General features: G+C 49.3%; 1 protein-coding gene across 1 annotated transcript; it reads right to left on the bottom strand.

The window, feature by feature from the left end:
* Positions 1-9528: 9528 nt before the first annotated feature.
* On the bottom strand, positions 9529-18410 carry LOC114632570 (keratin, type II cytoskeletal 71). Its single transcript, XM_028781107.1, has 9 exons — positions 17907-18410; positions 15598-15812; positions 14587-14647; positions 14095-14190; positions 13602-13766; positions 13245-13370; positions 11785-12005; positions 11025-11059; positions 9529-10284 (listed from the first exon to the last, which is right to left on the bottom strand). The coding sequence occupies exons 1-9, from the start codon at positions 18348-18350 to the stop codon at positions 10073-10075; spliced, it is 1575 nt and encodes a 524-aa protein (XP_028636940.1). The 5' UTR covers positions 18351-18410; the 3' UTR covers positions 9529-10072.
* Between the last annotated feature and the right edge of the window lie 5901 nt (positions 18411-24311).

A 24311-nucleotide genomic window follows, 5' to 3' on the forward strand; every position in this document is an offset into this window, starting at 1 on the left:
GTCAAGAGGAGCCCAGGGCAGCAGGTGTGGCTGAGTGCTTTCGGGAACTCTGGGAACCCCACTGGCTGTGTTCCACCTGATGCTCCAGCTATTTCGCTGAGTCTTTTGAGGCATTTTCTCACCATTCACCTCCCATTTCCTGTTCTCTTTGTTAAATCCCAGTATCAAAACAAAACCCCCTTCCTACCACCTTCTACTTCCCGACACTTTATCATTCTCCAAGTTTCTGGAACTATTTCCAGGCACCGAACCTGGGCAGTAGAAATGCTACAGAGCACGTGCTGGTGTGCACCTCTTCCAGCTCTGTAACTGGCGACATTGTGCTGGATATCTCTGTTGTGAAAGTATTTACACCTGGAGAATTGAAGTATTTCCAACCAGAGCTTGTTACCCTTTTGTTGCTTGCCTTGAGCTTCACCATCGAATACACACACCACTATTCCCATGTAGCCGACCGAGCACTTGACGTGCAACTAGCCCAGATTTGTACAGGCATCGGAAATGAAAATATGTGCTTTACTTTAAAGATCTGATGTGCTGGTTAGGTTTTTTTAACTGTTTGACATAAGCTAGAGTTATCTAGGAAAAGGGAACCTTAACTGAGAAAATGGATCCATCAGCCTGGTCTGTAGACAAGACTGTGGGACATTTGGATTAATGTTGATATGGATGAGTCTAGCCCATTGTGGATTGTGGCACTCCTGTGCAGGTGGTCCTTAGCAAGCCATGAGGAGTAAGCTAGTGAGAAGTGTTCCTCCACAGTCTCTGTTTCAGTTCCTGCCTCTAGGTTCCTGCCTTGAATTCCGATTCTGACTTCTCTTCATGATGGAGGGGAAACTGTAAGACCTGCCTCCCCTAGTTGCTTTTGATCATGGTGTTAATCACAGCACTAGAAAGGAAACTAAGACATTTGGCATGGAAAAAAAAAAGGAATATAAACCGTATCACCAACTGTTTGTGTTTATCATATATTAAAGTGATTGTATAAACACATTTACCTTGTGACGTATGATATGCTTAAAATAATTTCACCTCTCTTTTGTGTGGCTATTAGAAGATTTAAAATAGATATAGCTTACATTACATTTCTATTGGGCATCTCTCTCCAGATTAAGTGATAGAGAAAAATGTTAGTCATGAAGATTAAAGTCAAGTGTAGCTAGTATATTGTAAATACTGGTAAGATCTGCAAAGTAAACTTCACTACTCAAAAGCTTTATCCAGTCCAGCAGAGAAGTCTTTAATGTTGCTGAGAAACACCTGAGTCCCAGCTTTCCTCCTGACTGAGTCATCTCCTTAGCACCAGACCTGCTTTTAATACATGCCCCACCATTCACATACATCTGGGCAGTGCCACACACTGGAGATGCCACTTCTTCATGTCTAGCCATGTCACTTCCTGCCACGTGGCTGGGCACTGCAGCTCTCACTACCCAGCATCTCGAAGAGTATCCGTGCTTGCTACATTTCTATCACTATACAACAAAGTATCAGAGAAAATCAACTTTTGAAGAAGAACTTGCTACATTTCTATTACTATACAACAAAGCATCAGAGAAAACCAGCTTTTGAAGAAGAACAGTTTATTTGTGCTTATGGTTTTGGGGATTCGGCCTGTGATTTGGGGGCCACAAGGCAGTTAATCATGATCCAAACAAATGATGAACAAAGAATTTCACATGGACAGCAGAGGACAGAGGGAAAGGAGCTAGATCCCCAAACCCTTTCAACACACACCCCAGACCTCACACCTTCCCGCTTGGCCCTACCTCCTAATGGCTGCTCCACCTCTCAACAGCTCAGATGATGGCCACATCTTTAATACATGGGTCTTTGAGAGACATTGAGATCTAAACTCTTAACAGCAGCATGTGGTATATTGCTAGGATATGAAATGATCAAAAATTAAAATAGGAAGTAGAGTTTCTACAGAATGCCCATGCCTTTCACTGTAAGGTCAGGACACCATGAGTTGGGGCTCTCTGTATGTATCATGGGTCACGGTCAGCAGGTTGCTAAGCTCACCAATGTCCTTTACTAACCAGCACAACCATCTCCAGCCTCCCAATCCCTCCTCATCCTCTCCTCTCCAGTTCTGGGAAGCCTCAGAGGAATGGCCTGGAAAGTACCTCCCATCCCTCCTAACTCTGTTCTACCCAGAACAGCACATGCACAACTCACCTGTCCTGGCTCCAATCCCAGTTTCTAGATGCCTGTCCCCCATAGTCAATCACAGTGGGTATTTTGTTCCACAGGCTTGATGTGTTGCCCAAGCTCTGATTGCCTGCTTTTGACATTTGCTAGTAACTGCTGGTATACCTGGTCCTGGGAATGTCAAGCAGTCGCTAGGTTTCCAGCTTGCCTGCCTGCCATTCCTGGGAGCATCAAAGATAGACAAAATCAGGTCATAGGGGAACTAAGTCACAAAGAGACAATTTTGTGTCTGTAAGATGGGTTCAGAGAACTGAAGACACAATTATGTAGGTTTCTTGAACCCAGTATTCATCTAATAACGGTTCTGTTCTAGACACATTGTATAAGAAAGTGTCAAACCACCAGACTGTATCCCCCAAAGATCCTCTAGACAAATGGGCCACACTGATCAAAATACAGTTAGCATTTCTGTAAATCATGCATTAGGCACAAGCTGGTTTAGTTGGTGATTCTAGAGGTCAAACTGAGGGAGAAGTCAGGGAGAGGGGTGTTCCGCTGTGGTGGCTGAAGGGAGACGGAGAAGGAAGAGATGGACTCTGAGCTCTGAATCGGGTGCTAGAGTCAAATACACAAGTCTGGAGTACAAGATGAAGAAGAGAGGAAACAAGTCCCCCTCCAATTAGTCTTCTTTGATAGCTGTTATTATATCTAATGGCGATGATGAAGACAATGATGATGGTGATGATGGTGATGATGACAATGATGATGACAATGATGATGACAATGATGATGATTATGAGGACAACGATGACAATGACAACAATAACAATGATAGTAATGATGATGATGATGATGAAGATGATGACTATGACAATGATGATGATGACAATTATGATGAAGATGAAGAAGATGATGATGATGACAATGAAGAAGGAAGAGGAGGAGGAGGAAGAGGAGGAGGAGGAGGAAGAGGAGGGGAAGGGGAAGGGGAAGGGGAAGAAGAAGAAGAAGAAGAAGAAGAAGAAGAAGAAGAAGAAGAAGAAGAAGAAGAAGAAGAAGGAGAAGAAGAAGAAGGAGAAGAAGAAGAAAAATAATGTTTACCATGCTCTTCCTGTGGGCCTGGTTTTTTGTGTCTTCATCACAGCAATGCTAAGCAGCAGCAATAGCTGTTATTACCCTTGCTGTGGTTGTCATCCTCACAATGGCAGAGGCAGAGACTGACACAGTGAAGCCAATGGCCTTGGTGAGAGTGGATGCCCCGCTGCAGCTGTGGTCCCAAGCCCCAGCCCTCCCACACACAGCCTTTGTCCTCACGAGTGAGGTCCATCCTAGCATGCACCAGCTCTTGTTTTTCTTCTGCATGCTTCCCTTACCCTACCCTATCCTACCCTCTTTACAACTTGTCCGCCATTGCACAGTTAGCAAAGCAGCCTTGTCCCCAGTGTATAGAGGACACTGAGGTACCAGGGGAGATACAGCACATGCTAAGGCAGCATACATACTTGGTCACTTTACACACACTTGATTTGGAACACTTGAGAAAACGAAGTCTGACTCGGTGGCTCGCAGATAACGCTACTGCTTTTGCTGACCTATGAGAAAGTGAAGCAGCTTTCTTCCTGGGGTGTCCCCCACTTGTCCCTTCTAAGAAATGATTACACGTTGAGTCCCATTGTAGCAATATAAAAGGCCTGCTGTCTCGGCGCTGCATTTGAATCCCTGGTCTGTGTTGTGCTCAGCATTGGTCTACATTGTCCTGGAGCCGCTGCGACTGGCTTCCATTGCTCCCTGCACACTTGATCAGGCTGGAGAAAGTACTCCGGTGCATCTGTGCTACCCAGGGCCAGTGAAGGATGCTCAAGGGTGTTGGCCACCTACCTTCCAGTCAAGTGGAAGAGTCCCTTGGCTACCCTTAATCATGGATTAAGGAGCTCTTAGGGTTGGGTTTGACTTGCCTGGGTGTGCAAAGGGGACAGTTTGGTCTTTGTGGCTTCAGAGGGTGTGGTGCACCAACTAACCCTTTCATAAACATGCCTCAGCCAGTGTGGTCCCCTCTTCCTAACACTCCCCTGTGTACTTAGGTAGGGGATGAAGTAGGAACCTTTCCTAACACCTCCTCTCTGCCCCATCCAGCATCAGGAAAATCCCACAAATGATTCATCCACCTTTTAATTGTTTGGGGATTTTCCATGACAACCCAGAGGCCCTCTCCATGGAATTGGCTGGCTCCCAAAGCCTTCAAAGTCTTCAAGGAAAAAAAGCCATGGCCCAGTAAGGGTGGCACTTGCTCCCAGCCAGGGATGGGAGCACACCTAGACTATTGTTCTCACGGTGTCTGTTTCATGTTTCCCACTTCAGTGGGTCTATGACAGCCTCTCTCACTGTCCACTGGTCCAGCAGTGGGCTGTGATTGTACTCTAGACAAGAGTGGAGAGACAGAAACAGCTCAGGCAGGAATCCAGCTTTGAAGAAGTTATCTCCCCTTGAGCTTGCTTGGGTTGGAAGAAGGTGATTCAGAATGGCTGAATGAGGGATCCCAGGGGACTGGTTCCCTGTGCTCAGGTCCCAGGACCTGAGATGCTTGACCTGAAGAAGGCCTAGAGCTGAAAGCTCTTGAGGAGACCCAGGCTTCAGTGAATATGGCAAATAAGCATAGATACTCTTTTAGTCCTGAATAGCCAGAGAGTGGAAATCAGACACAAGGCAGAACAAAAGCAAGCATCTGAGACATAAAAATTCTGGACCTCAAAGAGAGAAGAACTGTCCTTCTTGAAGGGATAGTCACAGAGGTGGTAGCTGGACACTGATGGGAAGGACTGGCCTCTGCTCTGGAGTCTCAAGGGGCCATTCACATGAGGCAAACTCCTGCTTCCTGGATCTTTCTTGGTTCCCATGCTTCTCCACTGAGAAGTCATGGCAAACTGCCACCCCTGCTCCTCCAAGTCACCACACACATAAACACATACACACACACACCCTTACACACACACCCTTACACACACCTACACATATATGTACATGCACACCTACACACACACATATACACATACTTATATGCACACACCTAAACCTGCGCACTTACATACCCATCTAAACACACACACCTACACATTCACAGCTACACACTTACACACATATGCATACACACACCTAAACACAAACCTACACACACACATACCTATACATATATGGCTACACACACAAGCACATCTACACACATCTACACACACACCTACACACACATCCTTACAACACACACTTACACACATGCACTTACACACACACCCCTACACATGCATAGCTACATACTTACACACGTATGCATACACACACCTACACACACACACCTATACATACACATCTACACACACAAGCACATCTACACACATACCTACACACACCTATACACACACTTGCACACACAAGCACTTCTACACACACACCTACACACACACTTGCACACACACACCTAAACATGCACACTTATACACACTTACATACTCACAGTTACACATACACAGCTACACATACACACATGTGTACACACACACACCCCAGCCTCACTTCCCAGATCCCCTCCCATATTCTGCCCACATCTCTCATTCCTTTTTCCATTAGCTTTGCTGAGGCCAACGCTGCCTCTGCTGCTCTGGCTACCCCTGACCAAGGGAACAGAAGAATTGAGGTCAAATCTTGTCCTAACAATCTTACCACTGTGGCAGGGGTAGGGGAGGGTGACCTAGAGTGGCAATGTGTCCAGCCTATGACAGCCTTCAATAGGAAAACCCAGGGAGAGAGGGACTCAGCTCTGTGACTGGTACCCAGCGCCATTAGGATTCCACTGATGGAAAACACCAGAAGCTCCTATACAGGATGCAGAGGAAAGCCCATGGGGCATTGTGAAGGTCTGGGAGAGTGCAGCAGCTGGGTGGGCAGAGCACTGGCTCCCATCCTGGGAGGCAGGGTGGTGTTTGGAAAGAGTGTGGGCTGCGAAGAGACAGAGCTCTTGTGTCTTCACTGTCTTCCTAGCCTTCGGACATTATCTCTCAGGGCAAAGAACACCCACCTGGAAGGTGACACAGGTGCCGTTCAGCCTGAGTGGCCCACGAGAGTCACAAGCATTAGCTTCTATCCCAGGCTGGCACTCTAGCCTGGCCCACGAGGAGGGGCTGTGGAAAAGAAGCTTCACAAATGGAAGAAGATGACAGTGGCCAAGGCAGGCATGTGCTATGGGGATCTGTCTCTTTCTCTTTCCCCTTCAGAGATGGCTTATATAGGTCCCAGCCATTGTGACCCAGAGCAACTCTTGGTAGCCTGAACTGGGCTGCTGTGCCTGGCTCTGCCAACCCTGGGGTGCCCTCCAGTTGGGTACTTCCAGGATGGCTTCTGTCAGGACTCACAGTGACAGCTTGGAGTCAAAGTCCTATGGCCAGGGAAGTCAGCCCACAGCTGTGATGAGTATACAGGATATGCCATGAACATGCACTGAACACAAAAGAGAAGACAGTGGAGTCTCTGTGGCTGGAAGGGAGAATGGAAAGGACCAGCAAGGTGGGATGAAGAGAAGATTAGTGTCTCTGAAGCAAGAGACACAAACCAAGCATCATGGGTGGTCACTGTTGGCTTTGAGAATAGGACTTCGTAGTAAACTCTGAACTACAATGCCTACAACTAGTAACCCGCAGCCAGTCAGGCAGGCTCCACAGACATCTGTTCAGAAAGTCAAGGGTGACCCCCATTCCCTGCCCAATTTTCTTTTTCTTTTGTTCTCCTCTCTCTTTTTTTTGTCTTCCTTTCTTCCTTCTTTTTTATTTTTTTCATACTGAGTAGCTCAGGCTGACCTTAAACCCCTGATCCTCCTGTTCCAGCCTCCCCAGTCCTTTGATTATCTGTTCCTGCTGCGTGTATGTGTGTGTGTGTGTGTATGGTATCTGTGTATGTGTAATATGTGTGGTGTGCATATGTATGTATGTGTACATGGTATCTGTGTATGTGATATGTATGTGTGTATCTGCGTGTGTGGTATGTGTGGTGGGTTTATGTGTGTGTAGTATGTGTGGTATATGTGTGTGCATATGTGTAGTATGTGTGGTGTGGTGTGTGTGTATGTGTGGCATGTGTGTGTAGTATATGGTAGTATGTGTGGAGTGTGTATGTGTATGTGCGTGTAGTATGTGTGGTATATGTGTGTATGTGTGTGTGATGTGTGTGTATAGTATTGTGGTGTATGTGTGTATGTATGTGTGTGTATGTGTGTGTGTAGTATGAGTGGTGTGTGTGTGGTGTATGTGTATTTATGTGTGTGTGTAGTATTGTGGTGTATGTGTGTATGCATGTATATGTGTATAGTATGTGTGTATGTATGTGTGTATGTATATGTGGTGTATGTGTGTATGCATGTATATGTGTATAGTATGTGTGGTGTATGTGTGGTGTATGTGTATTTATATGTGTGTGTGGTATTCTGGTGTATGTGTGTATGCATGTATATGTGTATAGTATGTGTGGTGTATGTGTGTATGTATGTGTGTGTATGTATGTGTGTATGTATATGTGGTGTATGTGTGTATTCATGTGTGTGTATGTATGTGTGTATGTATGTGTGGTGTATGTGTGTATGCATGTGTGTGTGAACATGTGTATATGTGGACACCAGAGGTCAACCTCAGGTATCTTCCTCAAACTCCTCTAATTTTTAAAGTCTCTTACTCAGTGATTCTCAACCTTCCTAATTCTGTGACAGTTTAACATAGTTCATGTTTCTTTTAAAGGGGCTTATTTTATGGAGACCACAAACCATATAGTTATTTTGTTGCTATTTCATAACTGTAATTTTGCTACTTTTATGAGTTATAATGTAAATATCTAATATACAACCCCCAAGGGGTGGTAACCCACATGTTGACAACACTGACAACTGAGCCTGAAGCTCCTGGATACACATTGTCACTATTCCTTTGCCCCAAATTGTTCACCAAGTTCCATCTGGGCTGTCATCCAACCACGCACTCCCATGCTGGGACTTGCCATGGGGCTCACGTGGGACTCCTAGCTGTATCCTGCTTAGTATCTAGGGCTCTAAAGAACAGACTCAGAATCCAGGATAAATCTGCTCACCTAGAAAGCTCCCATGAGCCTTGGGACATAAAGGGACAATGGGGGGGGGGATTCTCCTTCCCCAGATCCAAGTGGTAAGTTAGCAACGCCCAGAGATGCTTTCCCCACCCTGAGTCTGAGACGTGTTTGAGGCTTTTGACTGGAAACATCTTTTACTGTCTCATTTTATTCCTTAACGTTGTAAAGGCAGTGGGGTAACAAAAACAGCAGGCATGTAAAGGACCTCTGCTGAGGAAATGAATGGCAGGGTATGTCAAACATACACACACACACACACACACACACACACACACACACACACCAATCGCCTTGCCAGTCAAAGAAACTGGCTTGAAGGGTGACTCCTATATGGCAGCCTGGCTACATAGCTCAGCAACCTTGCCCCAAGCCATAGTCACTACTCTGAACATTGCACCAGTTGCCCAACCCACTCAACCCTTTCTCTGAGCCCTCCCCTCCCTCCCATCTGCCACCAGATTCTCCATCTCAGCCTCATGTCCTTAATCTTCTGTATATCCAACGCCCTGCCTGGTCTCAAACAGAACCATTAGTATGGTTATCTTGCAAACAAATGTTACTCACTGACTTCGTGGTTTCTGGCTTTCCATGGCCCCCAAACACCTGGCTCCTCCTTTACCTCTGTCCCTTCTCTAGGCCTACAGTTGGCCTGGGGATTCTGTCTCATCCATGCTCCCCTTCTCTATACAAGGAAGGACTGACCATCATGACATTAGTCCCTTCAGCCAACAAGAGCGAATCCTAGTAGGTCCCGACCACCCAGCCTCACTACTATGTACTCCACTCCAATCTCAGCTTCCAGAAACTGCTCTATTGGCCACAGTGGTGACCCAGGATGTGGGAGTCTCACCAGCTCCATTCTCCCAGGAAGCTTAGCACAGTGAAGAGCAGGGCAGCTGCAGGTACCAGCCTGCCTGCCAGGAAAGACCCCAAAAAGGGGTCAGAGTTCCCACCAAGACACAGTTCAGAGGCCTGTTGACACCCTTTCTGTCTCTGCCACCGACTCTTCTGTCCAGCCTGTTCTCTGCATTTCCCACCTGCAGCCCCAGTGAGGCCCCTCCTTCTGCCAAGTATGCTGATACTTTGTTCAGTTGGGCTCTACATTGTTACTCACTCGACCCATAGTGGCAGGACATGGGGGGTAGGGGGAGGGAGGGGAGGGCTTTCACTTCACTGTATTTGTGCCAGGCATATGCATATTCACATGAGCATTTGACGGAAGACTCAGAGACTAAGCCATCAGATTGTGCTGTTTATTGAGAATGCAACAGGGAGGGTTAAAGAACACAAGAGTAGCCAAGGCTGTCCCCTTTTCTCTGGTTCTGGGTACAAGAAAGTGAAGACAGAGTTCCTTTACTCTGAGTGGCCCCAACTCAAAATGAGACTGTGCTGGAGTGGGGTGGGGTGGCCACTCTGAGTTGGTTTTCTGTCAGTCTTCTTCTTGGGTACAGCTAGCTCCTGTCTATGACAGGAGCTGAGACAAAAGCACAGCAGATGAGCAAGCCCAGGTGGAGACCCAAGAAGCCTGGTTTTACGGTGAGGACAGAAGCAAAGGCTGGTGGAGGGACAGGCTGGACCTGAGCTGAAGCTGAGAAACCCCTGGTGTCTATCAGAAGCGCACCACATGGTAGCCCAGAGCTACCCAGGCTCAGAACACTTGGAGGGAGAATGAGGTTGGCTGAGGACACATCCAGGGGCCCAGGAGAGGTACATGGGAGTAGAAAGGGGGACGACAGGCTAGGGCACAGAGGGTGCTGAGGGATCGAGGACACAGGAAACCCTCTCACCGGCCACCTTTCTTGGAGGGGGTGCTCAGACTGGAGCTCTTTGTTAGGGTATCCTTGTAGTCGCTGGCACTTCCTCTGTTCCTGCTCTCCCCACCACGGACACTGCACACTCCAGAGATGCAGCTAGTACTATTGGCCACATAGCCACCGCTGACTGTGCTAGGCCGGAAGCCGTAGCCTCCACTGCCACTGGTGCTGCTGATAATAGCTGCAGAGAGAGAGAGAGAGAGAGGTGGAGGGGTGGACTCAGACCACTCAGGCAGAGCTAGGGAAGGGGGTCTCCTATCCCCACAATAGGTAGGGATACATGAGAACCTGATCATAGTCATTTCTTCATCCTGAGGAGAATATCCCAAAGACACCTTCCCCATGCCCTTGGCTAACTCAGTTTGTACCCGCTGTGGCTGAGTCTTGCCCCGTTGATACTCAAGATCGCCTCTCCTCCACCAGGCCCTCATGCACTGACCACTTGCACCTCCTATTAGTGGCTCTGCTAAATCTCCCACCTCTAACCTCTTTCTCCTGCTGGCTCTCCACAGATGGCAATCCAAGAGCACAGAATGAATCCTGCCGGCTTGAAACACCCCTTCTGGAGTTCCTTCATCCCTGCCTAAATCCCCAGTCCAGATCTGACAGTAACTTGCAAACTCAGCCTCTAAAGCCTGACACAGACCTCCAGGCATTTTATTAGAATTCCCCCTTCACTTCCCCCTCTCCTGTGGCAGAGGCTATCCCTTACTCCATCCCCTGGGAGGCAGAATGATGAAGATAAAGGGCCTTGGAGTAACATGAAGTTGGGAGACCTGTTCTGTGCCTTCCCTCTGGCTTTATGACCTCATCCTTTTCCTTTCTGCTTCTGAGACCCCTCATCTACACCCACAGGGTGTGACTAAGGCCCTTTCCAGTATCCAGTGCCTATGACTCAGGTCCAGGCCCACGGGTACTTACAGATGCTGACAGGGGAAGCATATTCTCCAGACATCCTGTTTAGGGAGAAAAGTAAAATCAGAAAGAGCTCCCTACAGTATCTTCTAAGCCACTTTCCCCTTCAGATTGAGATATGCTTTCTGGACCCAATGGGTACCTGTAGACACTTCAGGACTGCTTTAGCTCAGGCATAGCCTGAGGAGCTATGGAGGCCACCCTTTTACACTGGGGAGTAAGCAGGCAACACACTGGACCGAATTATAATTTTTAAGAGGTGCATACATAAGGGCTGTACTGTCCACTCCCACAGTGAGCCTTCTCCTCCCTAGTACACTGGAAGCTGAGGTGGCCAGATAGCCTGGCACACCTACAGTGTACCTGTGCTGTTGAGGAAGGGGGACATGGAGAAACGGGGTTCAGAAGATGAGAGAAACAGGAGGCTCCCAGACACCCTGGCAGGTTGTAACGGCTGGCTGTGCTGATATAGCTACGGTATAGCTCACTGCGGCACAGCACCCAGGATGAGGTGAGCATTCAGCCCTCGTGAACATGACTGCTACTTTTTTGAAATGGTTTTACATAATCTCAAACTCACTATGTAGTCAGGGGTGACCCCGAACCTCTCATCCCCTCCGACCATCTCACAAAAGCTGAGACATCAGGAAAGCACCATCATGTCCAGTTGTACACGGTTCTGATCATTAAACCCAGGGCTTCGCACACACTAGGCAGGCGCTCTACCAGCTAAGCTGCATCTCCAGCCCAGGCACACTCCGCACACCTGCATTCCTCGCTCTCCAGCAGTTTGCGGTAGGTGGCGATCTCCATGTCCAGGGCCAGCTTTAGGCTCATGAGCTCCTGGTATTCACGCAGCATCCTGGCCAACTCCTCCTTGGCCTGGTGCAGGGCACCTTCCAGCTCATCCAGCTTGGCCCGGGCATCCTTGAGAGCACTGTCTCCTCGCTGTTCTGCATCAGCGATGGCTGTCTCCAGGTTAGAAGCCTAAAAGCAAAGAAGTTAGAAAACAGAAGCAGGTATGGGCATTATCTGCAGCCAAACTCCTCACATTCAGTATGATACAGTAGCAAACGCCAACTTCATTGGATGCTCGCCAGGCTTCTGCCCTGACTGGAAGGGGCTGGCAAGCCCTGCTGGATCTCAGCTATTCACTTATCCCCAGACATCTGTGGTGAGGGGAAAGCATGCTTCCTGCCTTCTGGAGACCACAACCACCTCAGTGCCAGGCACTGATCACCAAGCAATCACTCACAGTGAATAAGTGGCTATCTGAGTTGCTTAGGGCCCCGGAGGAGCGATATTACAAGACGATGTGCTAGAATGTAGCAATTAGATGCAACCAGCCTACAGGTGAGGGTCACAAGAAGGAGAGTCTCCAGAATAACAAGTATTTGTCACGTGCTCAGTGTATACCCAGCACCTTGATCGCTCGGTGCATGCATCCCACGCCTCACCTCATTTGCTCCTTATGACCTCCCGTGAAGTAAGGAAGGGTGACTCGAATACACGGCCCCAGAGCTGCTGTGCTAAAGCCCATAGGGAGAGTGTGGGATAGGAGTCTAGAAGCTACAGATCCCATACCCTCACCATGCCTCCCCTCATCCGGTACAGAGGGAAGGTTGCTCCTAGGGGTCTTTGTTGGGCTTAGATGTGGTAGGATGGTGGGCATGGCTGTCCTTTCATTCTATCTGCATCTTCTGTCCCCACTGCTAACATGGGGCTTACCACTGCATCTGTACATCACTGGAGACTCCCTAAGTCCACTTCCCTTTTTCCCATATCAATGATATTTATTTATTAAGCTAGTGCTATGTGTAGGCACAGCTCAAGAAGCTGAGGGGGACATGAAGCAGCCAGTGCCCTGAGTCCTTTCAGTCCAAAGAGTGTGGGGGACAGGCAGCTGTCAGGAGGAACTGCCAAAAGCTGTGAACAGATCAGGGAGCACAGCCTCGAGGAGCACAGCCTGGGGGAGCACAGCTGGGGGAGGAGGTCCAGCCCATAAGCCAGGGAAGACTTCCTGAGAGAGAAGAGAATATTCAAGGAGAGGCGCTTAGAGTTGAGAAGAGAAGAAGGAAGTGGCCCAGAGACTTCCAAATGCTGAGGCAGTGACCTCACTGGTATCTTCTCTTGTTGCTAGAGACCTCTGGGAAGCTAAGGCCCTCAAGGAACTCACATGCACTCCACCAGGCTCACTGCCCCTGGCCACGGGCCAGAGCACCTCACCTGCTTCTTTGCATTCTCAATCTCTGAGCGGAGTCTCTGGATGAACCGGGTCAGCTCGGTGATTTCATTTTTGGTGTTTTTGAGGTCATCTCCATGGCGGCCGGCTGCCAGCTGCAGCTCCTGGAACTGGAAAGCCCAAAAAGCACAGAGATGGGTAAGTGTGATAGCATGGCTTCTGTGAGGTCTCTGCATCCCTGAATGAAGGGTCATGGCAGCACGGCACAGGGGACTCTGTCTTTAGCATTGACTTTTACCTGACATATCAGGTTTATCCTTCACATAATGGAGTCACCCCACCTGACACCTCCCACCTGAAGCCCCTCTCCTGACACCCCCAGTCCAGTCTCAACTTCTCACCTTGGTCTGGTACAGGGCCTCAGCTTCGGCCTTGCTCTTCAGGGCAATCTCCTCATACTGGGCGCGAACTTCATCAATGATGCTATCCAGGTCCAGGTTCCTATTGTTGTCCATGGACAGGATGACGGACATGTCGCTGATGTGGGACTGGATCTGAGCCATCTCCTACAGGGACCATGAGCAGGGGCATATATTAGCTTGACCACTGTCAGATTCTAGTGATATCACACAGAGCCCAAAACACAGGACTGTGAGCTTCGTGTGCAAAGAAAATACCTTGCTGGGCCCTAGGCAGATTCTGCTGCCTTAGAATGAGGCCTCAAGATAGACGGGGCTCTCAGCAGTAATATGTAAGGTGCTTGGTCAACTGAGAGGCCTCCTTGATAGCTGGAATCTCTGTGACTCTCATAGGCCCTAAACTAGAGTTTTAGCCAGTGGCTACTCTGAAGAATAGAATGCAAACACCATGAGAATGGGGTGTCAAGAGACTTACAGCCTCGAACAGACACTTGAAGAATTTGATGTCCTGGTCCATGGTGTCCACCTTGGCCTGCAGTTCCACCTTGTTGGCATAAGCTGCATCCACATCCTAAAAGAAGACCCAGCAATCCACAGTCACCTCAGTTGCCATCCAGTAGGTGACACTCAGATCAGCCCAGCTGCCTGGCTGGAGACACTATCTTCTCTTAAGTGGCTCATGGGGAAGGCAGTTGGGACAGCTGAAGGCATAGCCCCAACTTCCCATCATGAGAACCTCTTCCATGATTAGGAATATGGTTGTCCCTCAGAAAGGGTATCACAGTGAAAGAATATCTGAGCCAAGTCCCATGGGTGCAGGAAGCCCCTCGTGCTGGCTCTGCCCTGTCAACCTGCCCGTCATTCCTTGTCCTGGACACTGTGGACCCCTTGTTATTTCTGCACCATCTCACTTAGGAACTGATGGTAAAGCTATGGTAGCCTCTCTGGCCAGACACCTTCCACTCACCTTCTTCAGCAGCACAAACTCATTCTCTGCAGCTGTCCGCCGGTTGATCTCCTCCTCATACCTGTGGGAAGGGCAGGGATCGTAGCTTATATCTTTCACCCAGGGGAGACTTTGAATACATAGAAAAATGCCAGGCTATGGGGCATAGAGGATTGAAGGGATAGCCAAGCAAAGAAGGCTTCCTGGAAGAGAGGATGATGGCAAAGTTTGGAAGAAGATCCATCTTGGAAAAATGAGGAAGTACGTGGAGCAAATGGCCTTTGGGAAACCTAGGAGGATGCAGGAAGCAAGCTGCCTCACACCAAATGTGAGCAGTGCTCCGGGTTATCAAGTATTCTCATGCCACTTCTCAACACAGAAGCTCTGAGAATGTGCAAAGTTTACTCATGGTTGACCTCAATCCAGAGCTCTGACACTGCCCAGCAACTTGGAAGTTTGTCCCTGGTGTCAGTCTAGAGGCTATGGATCAGGGAGCTCATGTTTACTGGTTGGTTGACACAAGCTAGAGTCATCAGAAGGGGCCTCAGTTGAAGAAATGCCTCCATGAGATCCAGCTGTAGGGCATTTTCTCAATTAGTGATCAATGGTGGAGGGCCCAGCCCATAGTGGGTGGTGCCATCCCTGGTCTGGTAGTCCTCGGTTCTATAAGAATCAGGCTGAGCAAGCCAGGAGAAGCAAGCCAGTAAGCAGCACCCCTCTATAGCCTCTGCATCAGCTCCTGCCTCCAGGTTCCAGCCCTGCTTGAGTTCCTGTCCTGCTTCCTTCAGTGATAGACAGTGCTGTGAAAGTCAAATACACCTTTTTCTCCCCAACTTGCTTTTTGGTCATGGCGTTTCACCACAATAATAGAAACCCCGACTAAGACAACATTCAGGGTTTCTGATGTGGTGACTCTACTTGGTATGACCTACAACATATGAACTCTCCACCTCCGAAACTTTGAAACCAAATGTTTAAGCCCTTCAAAGGGACAGGGTGCGCTGTCCTGCACCAGGTTCCCTCCTCACTCACTTCTTCTTGTAGTCCTCCACCACGTCACGCACATTCCTCAGCTCGGAGTCCAGCCTCACTCTGTCCCCAGACAGTGTTTCCAGCTGCTTCCTCATGTTGCTGATGTAGCCCTCGAGGATGGGCTCCAGGTTGTTCTTGCAGTTGTTCAGGTCCAGCTGCTGCAGAAGCTCCCACTTGGTCTCCAGCACCTGGTTCTGCTGCTCCAGGAAGCGCACCTGGAACCCAAATCCAGAAGATGTTGAGCCCCACAGAATTCATCACACTTGACATGCAAAGCCGTTATACTCAGTGCTCCGGATGAGCCCTTTCCTCTACCCCTCTACAGCTGTAAGAGGTGGGCACACCGTTAGACATGATCAGTGGAGAAGAAACTGAGGCATAAGAATGTTTGCTTCTTTCCAGGGTCTAGAAATTTATTCAAGGGTAGAGCTCAGAACTAAGCCTAGACAGGCATCCCCTCACTGAGAATATCCAGTCAACCAGAGCCCACTGTAGCCAAGCCAGATTAAGGCAGGAACATGCCAGAAACAGCAGAATAGGGCCAGGCTGGATATATCTGTCTGAAAAAGGCCACCCACTCTGAAGATGGGGTCCAGCCCTTGTCTATGACATGTCAGAGCACAGTGAGGTTAGGGCCAAGAGCTTCTGGGAATTTCAGAATCCCATTCCATGTCTTTGCCCACAGATGCTGTCTCCTGAGCAACTCTCAGAACCACTATCTCTGGGACAAGTACAAGACATAGAACAAGATGGACAGACAGACAGAACCTGATCCTCACCAGACCGTGGAACTTAGCATATACTTCTTCTATCTGGTTACGATTTTTTTAAATTTGACTTCTCTCTTTAGCATCTGTGAGCACAGGCGCATTTATGCAAGGCTGTGTTCACAGGATGTGGGAACACTGCCCAGAATTCTACACTGTGAGGAGACTGCACTGAACTGCTGGTCTCTAACAGATCATCCACTACTTGGCTTGGTTTAACCGATCCACACTTCTTCCTGAGCTGAGCTTCACCCAGGACAACACGGTACCCAGCATGCCACTAGACATGAGCAGGTCACCAATAGGAGTGGACACCTCTTCTCTGTCTGAGGTTGTGAGGTCACAGTGTTCCTGGGACCAAAGTCCCTCAAGAGCTGACCAGGCTCTGGACCTCCTCCCCAAGAGGAAGGAACCTTCACCCAAATCCTCAGGGGACCTTGATCGTCTATGACTAGCCCATAGGACAAGAAGCTGCAGCTCCAGCCATGGCCCCTCTGAGACTGAGCTGAGGGTGGGGCCTCCACACAAGAGGACTAGCGCTGGGGCAGGGTCTGCTCTCCTGGCCACAAGGCCCAGGACTACAAGGCTTGACTGTCATAGAGCCACCATGTTTCTCTCATCTTTGCCCCTAGACCTGGAGGTAAGAGTCTGAGGGTGAACTCTCACTCTGCCTGTCCTGCAAATGGCTGTAGGTGTGCTGTTGGCCAATACGGTGGTTTTGCTGACCCAGAAGCTGAGGGAAGCCACCTTTCAGATGCCACAGCAGACATTCTGACTGAGAGAGGATTCGTTGAGGTCTTGTACAGATCTGAGATTCTTTTGCTTCCCAGAACCCTTTCCAAAAAACATCAGCCCCCCGTTTGAGGAGGACTTGGTCTGAGCCAGGCATTGTGCCAAGATCTTTGCATGAGATTTCTTTTCTAAACTGACAGACACCCCAGAGGAGGGTCATGATTTCCCCACTAGAGGGAAGGACACAGGACCCAGATGAAACAAGTAATTTTCCCCCAAAGCCTGCCAAGTCTGACTCCAGAGTATCTCTACCCCTATCTTGAAGAGAGCCCTTGACCACTAAACAAACACCCCCAGTGGAGACATCCTTTAGCCTAAAGGGCCTGGGCGACCACACACCTGTACATGATCCACCAGTCAGGTGACTAAGGAACACGATCAGCCTGAGAGGAAGACAGGCTCTTTGGACCCTGAGGCTGATTCTCTCCCTGGTCTTTACTGTGTACAGCCAGTGTGACCACAAGGCTTAAGAATGGTACCAATCTAGGTCTCCACAGCAAGGCCCATACCTCTTTCTCAGGGTTCCTCTGTGAGTATCCCTGAAAGCTTCTACCAGCAGAAACTACCCCTGCAAGTGTTCTCTATCCCGACAGCAGAGAATCTTTTACAAGATATTAAGGTTACAAAATGTACCAGCCTCGTGTACAGTAAGTGTACCAACTTCAGTGCCTCTAGAGGGATTAAAGATAACCTACTCCAAGCAGTTGAGAGAAGAGCTGTTCCCAGGTCCCTTTGTCCCAGCAGACTCACCTTGTCAATGAAGGAGGCGAACTTGTTGTTCAGTGCCTTGATCTGCTCCCGCTCCTGGGCGCGCACCTTCTGGATCTCAGGGTCCAGCTCCACATTGAGTGGGGCTAGAAGGCTCTCATTTACTGTGACCTGGTGGATACCGCCGGGCGGGCACACAGTGGGGCACACGGGTCCCAGGGCCACACTGCCAAAGATACTTCCGGCAAAGCCACTGGCCCGGTTCCTGCCAAATCCAAAAGCTCCATTCTTCCCGCTGCCACTAGCCATGTTGAAAGTGATATTCCTGGCACCTCCCAGGCTGTAGAGGCTCCGACTGCCAAAGCCCCCGCTGAGCCCTTTGCCTCCTGCCCGGTAGGAGGATGAGCTTCCCCCGGACAGCACTGCAGAGCAACCGCTGAAGCCCCTGTTGCCGGCTCCAGACTTGCAGCTGTATTGGCGACTCATGATGTTGGAAGAGATGGAGTAGAGGTGCAGGAGGAAGGCAGATTCCACGAAGGTTGTGTTGGCTGTAGTGAGGACCGACAGGTGCCTTTATATACGCTTGCCATTGGTCTAGCAGATGGGCAGTGGAGAGTTTAATTCGTGGGTTTGGCTTGCCTGGAAGCAAGAAGTCATTTTCTCTATGCTGAGCCAGAGATCGGCCCTCCCCACCTCTGAAACAACATGAAACTGTTAAATTGCTGGGCTTGCAAACTTCGCTCTGGTAATTTGGGTCTTATCTAATTAACCCGCTGTTATAAGGTAATTTGCCCCAGGCCACAGCCTCCCCAGGGGAATGTCACCACCACTCCACCATCTCCCAGATTCATCTCTCTGCGGTTGGCTTTCTTGCAGGGGTTCAGAAGGCAGAGATGGCGTTGATATTTTGGACAGAACAGGCCACTAAGTACAATGCCCAAGGACTCTACCACAGCTGTATCCTCTGGCCTAGAAAGGGGAAGCCCAGTTGGGCAGACTTTCTCCCCAGGCCTCCTGCAGATATAAACCATGGAGAGAAGTGAGTCTCTCTATTGGAGTACCAGGGTGACGGGATCCTATCTTTAGCATGGGACCTGGGCAGCCCAGGCCACGACAGTTGTGAGCTCATGACAACCATGTGTTTATCACACTTTCTACAGAGCTAGATGTCCCCAGTGCACCTTTCAATTTGGTAAATTTGGTAAGGGGCTGAAGAAAGGGGTAAGCCTCTGATCATTGGGGAAAAACAAAAGGCAAGAGAGTGGAGTTTGGTAGGGACTCCACAGGCAGACAGCACAGCAGACCACCACGGTCTGAAGAGTTCAAAGGGCACAGGAGTTCCATTTCATTATGCCTCTCTGCTGCCATGTTTATCTGCATGTTCACAGTAAGGGCAGGAATCAGTTGTCATCCATGGGCCCTAGCTCCAGCTACTACTGCCCAGGCCTGGGAATTGAGGAGTCCAGCTAGGGCCATTCCTAGGCATCCAAACTTCACACAGCTAAGGTCAGAAAGCCCTCAACGGGAATACTACTGCACACTGCAACAGTTTTGTTGTTGTTGTTGTTGTTTTCTGTTGCTGTTGTTTGTTTGGTGTGTGCTCCCTGACTGCGGTCCCCTCTATCCCAGGTCAACAGCTTTCACGACGGGCCCCGGTGACTCCATTGATCATTCTGTGCAGCCCGTGGCTGCCTCGTTCCTGGAGAATGGCCTCCCTCAAAGTTCCCTGACAAGGCCCCATAGTCAGGTGGGGCTCTCAGCTGAGTAGGTCTCTAAAGGGAGAAAAATCTGGACATGGTCTGGGCTAGAGCTCTATCCGGATTCAATGGGCTCGGAGCCCGCTCTCTCCTCCTCTGTGTTCCTTTCCATTCCCCCCTGCCATCTTATCTTTATCGCTGACATCAAAACATCATAGCTCACGCCCTCTAGCCTCTCCCCCCCCCATCCATTCTCCATCTACCTCCCCCATCTTTTATTCTCTCGCATTCTCCCCAGCCCTCCTCACAGATCCTCCGGGACCAGGTCAGAGCTCCGCTCCCCTCTCTCTGTCCTAAGCCTGCTCTTGGATACATAGTAACAACTTCCTCACCGCTCCTCAGGCGTCCACACCACGCACCATCTTAGCTTCCTTTGTGAGGATAGTAGAGCTTCTCCAGACCAGAGACATCCAGCATGGCTCTCTCCTCCCCCAGTCCCTGCTTCCCCCATTAGCCTCCATCCAGTTCCCACGGAATGCCTGTGTAACACTGATGGGCTTTTCCGTGCTCTCAGAGCACAGCCCTGGCACAGAATCCCTGTCAATGGCTTTGCCAGCTACACAATCCTCTGATATACATGGCAGCATCCCTGCCCAGTCAGCCGTGTCCTGCATTCTCTGCTCCTACCCATGCACTGTTGCTTGCTGCTTCCTGTCCATCCATGGACACCTCATCTTCTGGCCTCATCTTCAGTGCCCCTCAATGTTTACCCAAGCTATCCCTGACCACTTCTGTCCCCCCGCTCTGACCCACACCCCTCTTCTCCTCTGAAATTCTGCTTGAAATCCAGGCTTCTGGTCTCGCCTGTCTGTTCTGCACTCTGGTCCTCTGTCCATGACATCTACATGAGAGAAATGGCATTTTCTGAGCATGATGAAGGTCCAGGAGCCAGTGATGCCTCCCTCTGTGGGACCCTTGCAGCCCTGGGCCAGCCCCCTCCCAGTAGACAGCCATTTGCTGGAGACACAGTAAACAGCAGAGATGGATGTTAGACTTTTGTTCACCTGGAGTGGGACCAGATGGTAGCCTGGACCCCAGAGAATCAACTTCCTCTCCATCACCGGGTTTGCCCTTTCTGGTCTCAGCTTCTCCCTTGGAGAATGTAACAATAGACATTAACACAGGAGTGGCAAGGACTGCTCGTGTTGTTCCACGGGAAGCACCCCCTAAGGCCTGACACATTCTTAATGTTCAATAACCGGTGTCAGTGACTAAAGAGCCAGAGGCTGGCCTGCCTTCCCTCCTTCCTCTCCAGCGTGGCATCTTCATCAGCACATTCTCACCAAGTGGCATGAGGTGCTGAGGACAGGGAAGAGGCGGTGACCCTACAAGCCCCAGGCTCTCCCAGACCGCTGTTGATCCCAGAAAATTGACCATTATGAATAATAATAGTAATAGCCACAGTCAACCGAGTGGCTGCCAGGTATAAAACTCAGTAGGAAGCACTTTATAGACATTATGTCACATCTATTGGTGTTGGCCCATTTATCAAATATTTGTTGGACACCTAACCAACTTCTGATGGAAACAGTCCAAAGCATCCTGCCTCCAAAGGGCTTGTTCTCAGTGTCCCTGAGAGAAACAGCTCACTAGGTTATTACCAAGTCGTTTACACAGTGGCACAAACTAATCAGATCTTGGCCATTAGGAACACAACGCCCAGTGTTGTTGATGAGGATGATAATTGAGGAGGAAGCGACAGAGTTCTGGACCACCCACAGGAAGGGTGGGCCCAGATTGGGTACCTGGGATGCTTACATTTTGCTAGAGGGTAAAGGGAGGGAGTAAAAAAAAAAGACCAAAATGGAGCCTCAGTTCACAAAGGGCTCTGCCTTTACCTGTGCCTTAGCAGAGATTGGGAGAGAATTGTGGGCAGGAGAAGGTAGACTGACCCCATGCTTTGGGAATCCCATGGCCTGATGGTGGAGGCCTTACCCACCTGTCCCCACGCAGGTGGTTCTCTGTGAGAGAACTTTTAGTGATCCTTACCTATCCGTGCATGTCTTAGGGACACAGTGTTGCTCACCTGTGAAATGGGGAGATGATGGGGACATAGAAATAAAACCCTGAAGATACCAGGAAGATCTGGCTTAGACATTCAGGGAAAGGCCAGCGGTTTGTCCAATCAACTTGACACACATCTCTCTTCTCTGAAAGACTGCTGGAACCCTGGCTTCTGGCCTGGTCTGTCTCGTCTGCGCTCTGGTCTTCTGTACATGATGTCTACATGAGAGAAATGGTGTTTCTTGAGTGTGATGAGGGTCCCAAGGATCCTCCGTGTGGCTCTTGGCTGTACGCTCAGTTCTTTTATTTTGCTTATATGAGTAAGTTGTAGTTTTCTCTACATCTGTGCTTTTGTGTGTGGCGACAATCGGTTGACACATTTATTTGTGTCCTGTGGCTTTGTTTTGGTGTGTCTGCTGTTCCTTTCCAGAGGTCTTGGGCCAGTAAGCCTCTTGTGAGAAAAATCTCTGAGAAACTTGAGTCCATGAGGCTGCAGCTTCAGGGTTGAAGACAGAATGAGCAAAGAGACCACCCTTAGGAAACTAAAATCATATGGGCCACCTGCAGGAGAGGCTTTCCTTAGAAAGAGGCTTTCTTTCCTTAGAAGATTCCAGTCTTCTAAGGGAAGAAGCATTGAATTGATTGTTTTAAGAAGTCAAGGAAGCAGCCCAGGACACACGTGGGACACAGGTCATTTGTGGGGAAAAGAAACTCCTGAGTAGACTGAAGTGATGGTGAGTAGAGGGTGACCTTGGGTAGAGAGATTCCAGATCCCAAGCTGTGTCTGAGACAGGGAGCCACTGAAGGCTGTTGAGTCTGAAAGGGCCCAAACTGCACATCTAAGGCAGAATCTATTCCTGTGTGAATAAAACTTGGAATGGGAGAGGCTAGAGGCACCAGGAGAGGGCTGGGTAGTTTTCTGAGTGAAGTAATTATCTCCAAAATTAGAGAAAATGAGCAGGGTTATTTGATGACATCAGCTCGTGTCCTTGCAGGCGTCCCCAGCTGATGGAACAGGTTGTGTGTTGCCTGAGAATCCCCAAAAGGGGTCTCCTTGCATGCTTGCATGGCCTCAGGTAGTCAGTGCCCTCAGCCTGAGTCAGCAGGACTGACTGCAGTTCCTAGGGGACTTGGCCACAATCAGACCACTTGAGAGCAGGACACGTGTTCAGCACATTTGGTACTTAAATGGCCAAAGGTGAGCTCACCCCAAGGAGCAGGCTATAAAGGACAGGGGCATGCCCTGGATACAGCTCTGCTCCCACCCAGCCACAATACATTCTTGCATTGTGAGATGACATTTGGGCCAGCTCTGTCTCCTGCTGCCTCCATTAGCTCTCTGGCCAGGACACTTCCTTTGAGCATAGTTGAGCATTTCCCTTCTTTACCTGCTGATTCCACACCTCTGACATAGCGTGTGGACTTGGGACTCTGAGGACCTATATCATAGTCTCTCCTGGGCCACTCATGACCTATGTGACAGTGGGTAGGGCTTCTACCTTCTCTACATCCCTAATGAGGGGACACCAACATCTGTTCCACCTACTCCCCAAGGTGGATGGAAGATATCTTGTAAATAATAATAATGATGATGACCATGACCGTGCTGGCTAACACTTAGTCAGGGTTCATTGTGCCAGCCGTGGTTCTAAGCACCTCACGTATATTAATTCACCTAATCCTCACAGCAGCCCTGAAGGCAGCCACTATTATTATCCCTGCTTCTTAAATGAGACATCAATGCTGAAGGAAGTTTGGCAATTTCCTCGAGGTGGCACAGCAGGTGAGAAGCTGCACCATAGCTTGGTTACTGATAGACTGACCTTACCTGTGACCTGGGCCTCTCATAGCCTGGCTTTCTGTCACACAGATGCCTGGAGCTGGTGCTTGCCCTTCAGGTGCACACACCCAGCTATCATCCCCAGAACCTCTGGTTTCTGCCTCTTCTTGTCTAACTGTAGACTCATGGTGGTAACTACCAAGCTGTTTGGATCCTGTCCCTCTGTCCCAGAGTGCTCACGTCTCTAACTCCAATGGTCTCCTTTCATGTATTTTCAAAGTATTCTTGCTCAATAAAAGCCTACAAAAGGAGGCAGTGACTCCAGCTGCTGACAGCGTGAGGTAATCATTCATCCTTCCATCCACCCTGAGACTACGAAAGCAGGAGAGGGCTGAGAGGATGTCCCTTCCCAAATGACTCACTCAGCATTTATCAAACGGCCTCTCCACGCCAGGCATCTGCCATCCAGGAATAAAGGAGAACAGCCTGCCTTAGAGGACTTCTCAGCCCAGAAAAGCTTGATCTCTTCTGATGAATCCTGGATGGAGAGAAGGTTCTAGCAGTGGTTGGATTTTGTGCTTACATTAGCTGGTTGCCATGGGGTTGAGAATTTCAGCAAGGTTGTATCGTAAATACCTTCTCTAAAAGGCTAGGAAGGTAGCTCAGAGGACAAAGTGCTTGCCATAAAAATGTGAACAACTGAGTTCAGATGCTGAGCACCTGCATAGCAACCAGGCCTGGTGGGATATGCCTACAATACTAGCACTGGGAGGCAGAGCTAGGAGGATCCCAGGGGCTTGCTGGCCAATCAGAGTGGCTAAATCCAACTGATGAACGCCAAGTTCAAGGAGAGATCCTATAGATAGATAGATAGATAGATAGATAGATAGATAGATAGATAGATAG

This window comes from Grammomys surdaster, unplaced genomic scaffold, assembly GCF_004785775.1.
Source record: "Grammomys surdaster isolate TR1022 unplaced genomic scaffold, NIH_TR_1.0 374, whole genome shotgun sequence".
NCBI classification, from domain to species: Eukaryota; Metazoa; Chordata; class Mammalia; order Rodentia; family Muridae; genus Grammomys; species Grammomys surdaster.

Excerpts from the sequence above, each read along its gene's own strand:
- LOC114632570 (XM_028781107.1), bottom strand. The coding sequence starts at position 18,350 with ATGAGTCGCCAATACAGCTGCAAGTCTGGAGCCGGCAACAGGGGCTTC. Across the intron at positions 13,371-13,601 it reads AGGCCCTGTACCAGACCAAG|TTCCAGGAGCTGCAGCTGGC; the intron begins GTGAGAAGTTGA and ends TGGGCTTTCCAG. Across the intron at positions 11,060-11,784 it reads CTGGAGAGCGAGGAATGCAG|GATGTCTGGAGAATATGCTT; the intron begins GTGTGCGGAGTG and ends CTCCCTAAACAG.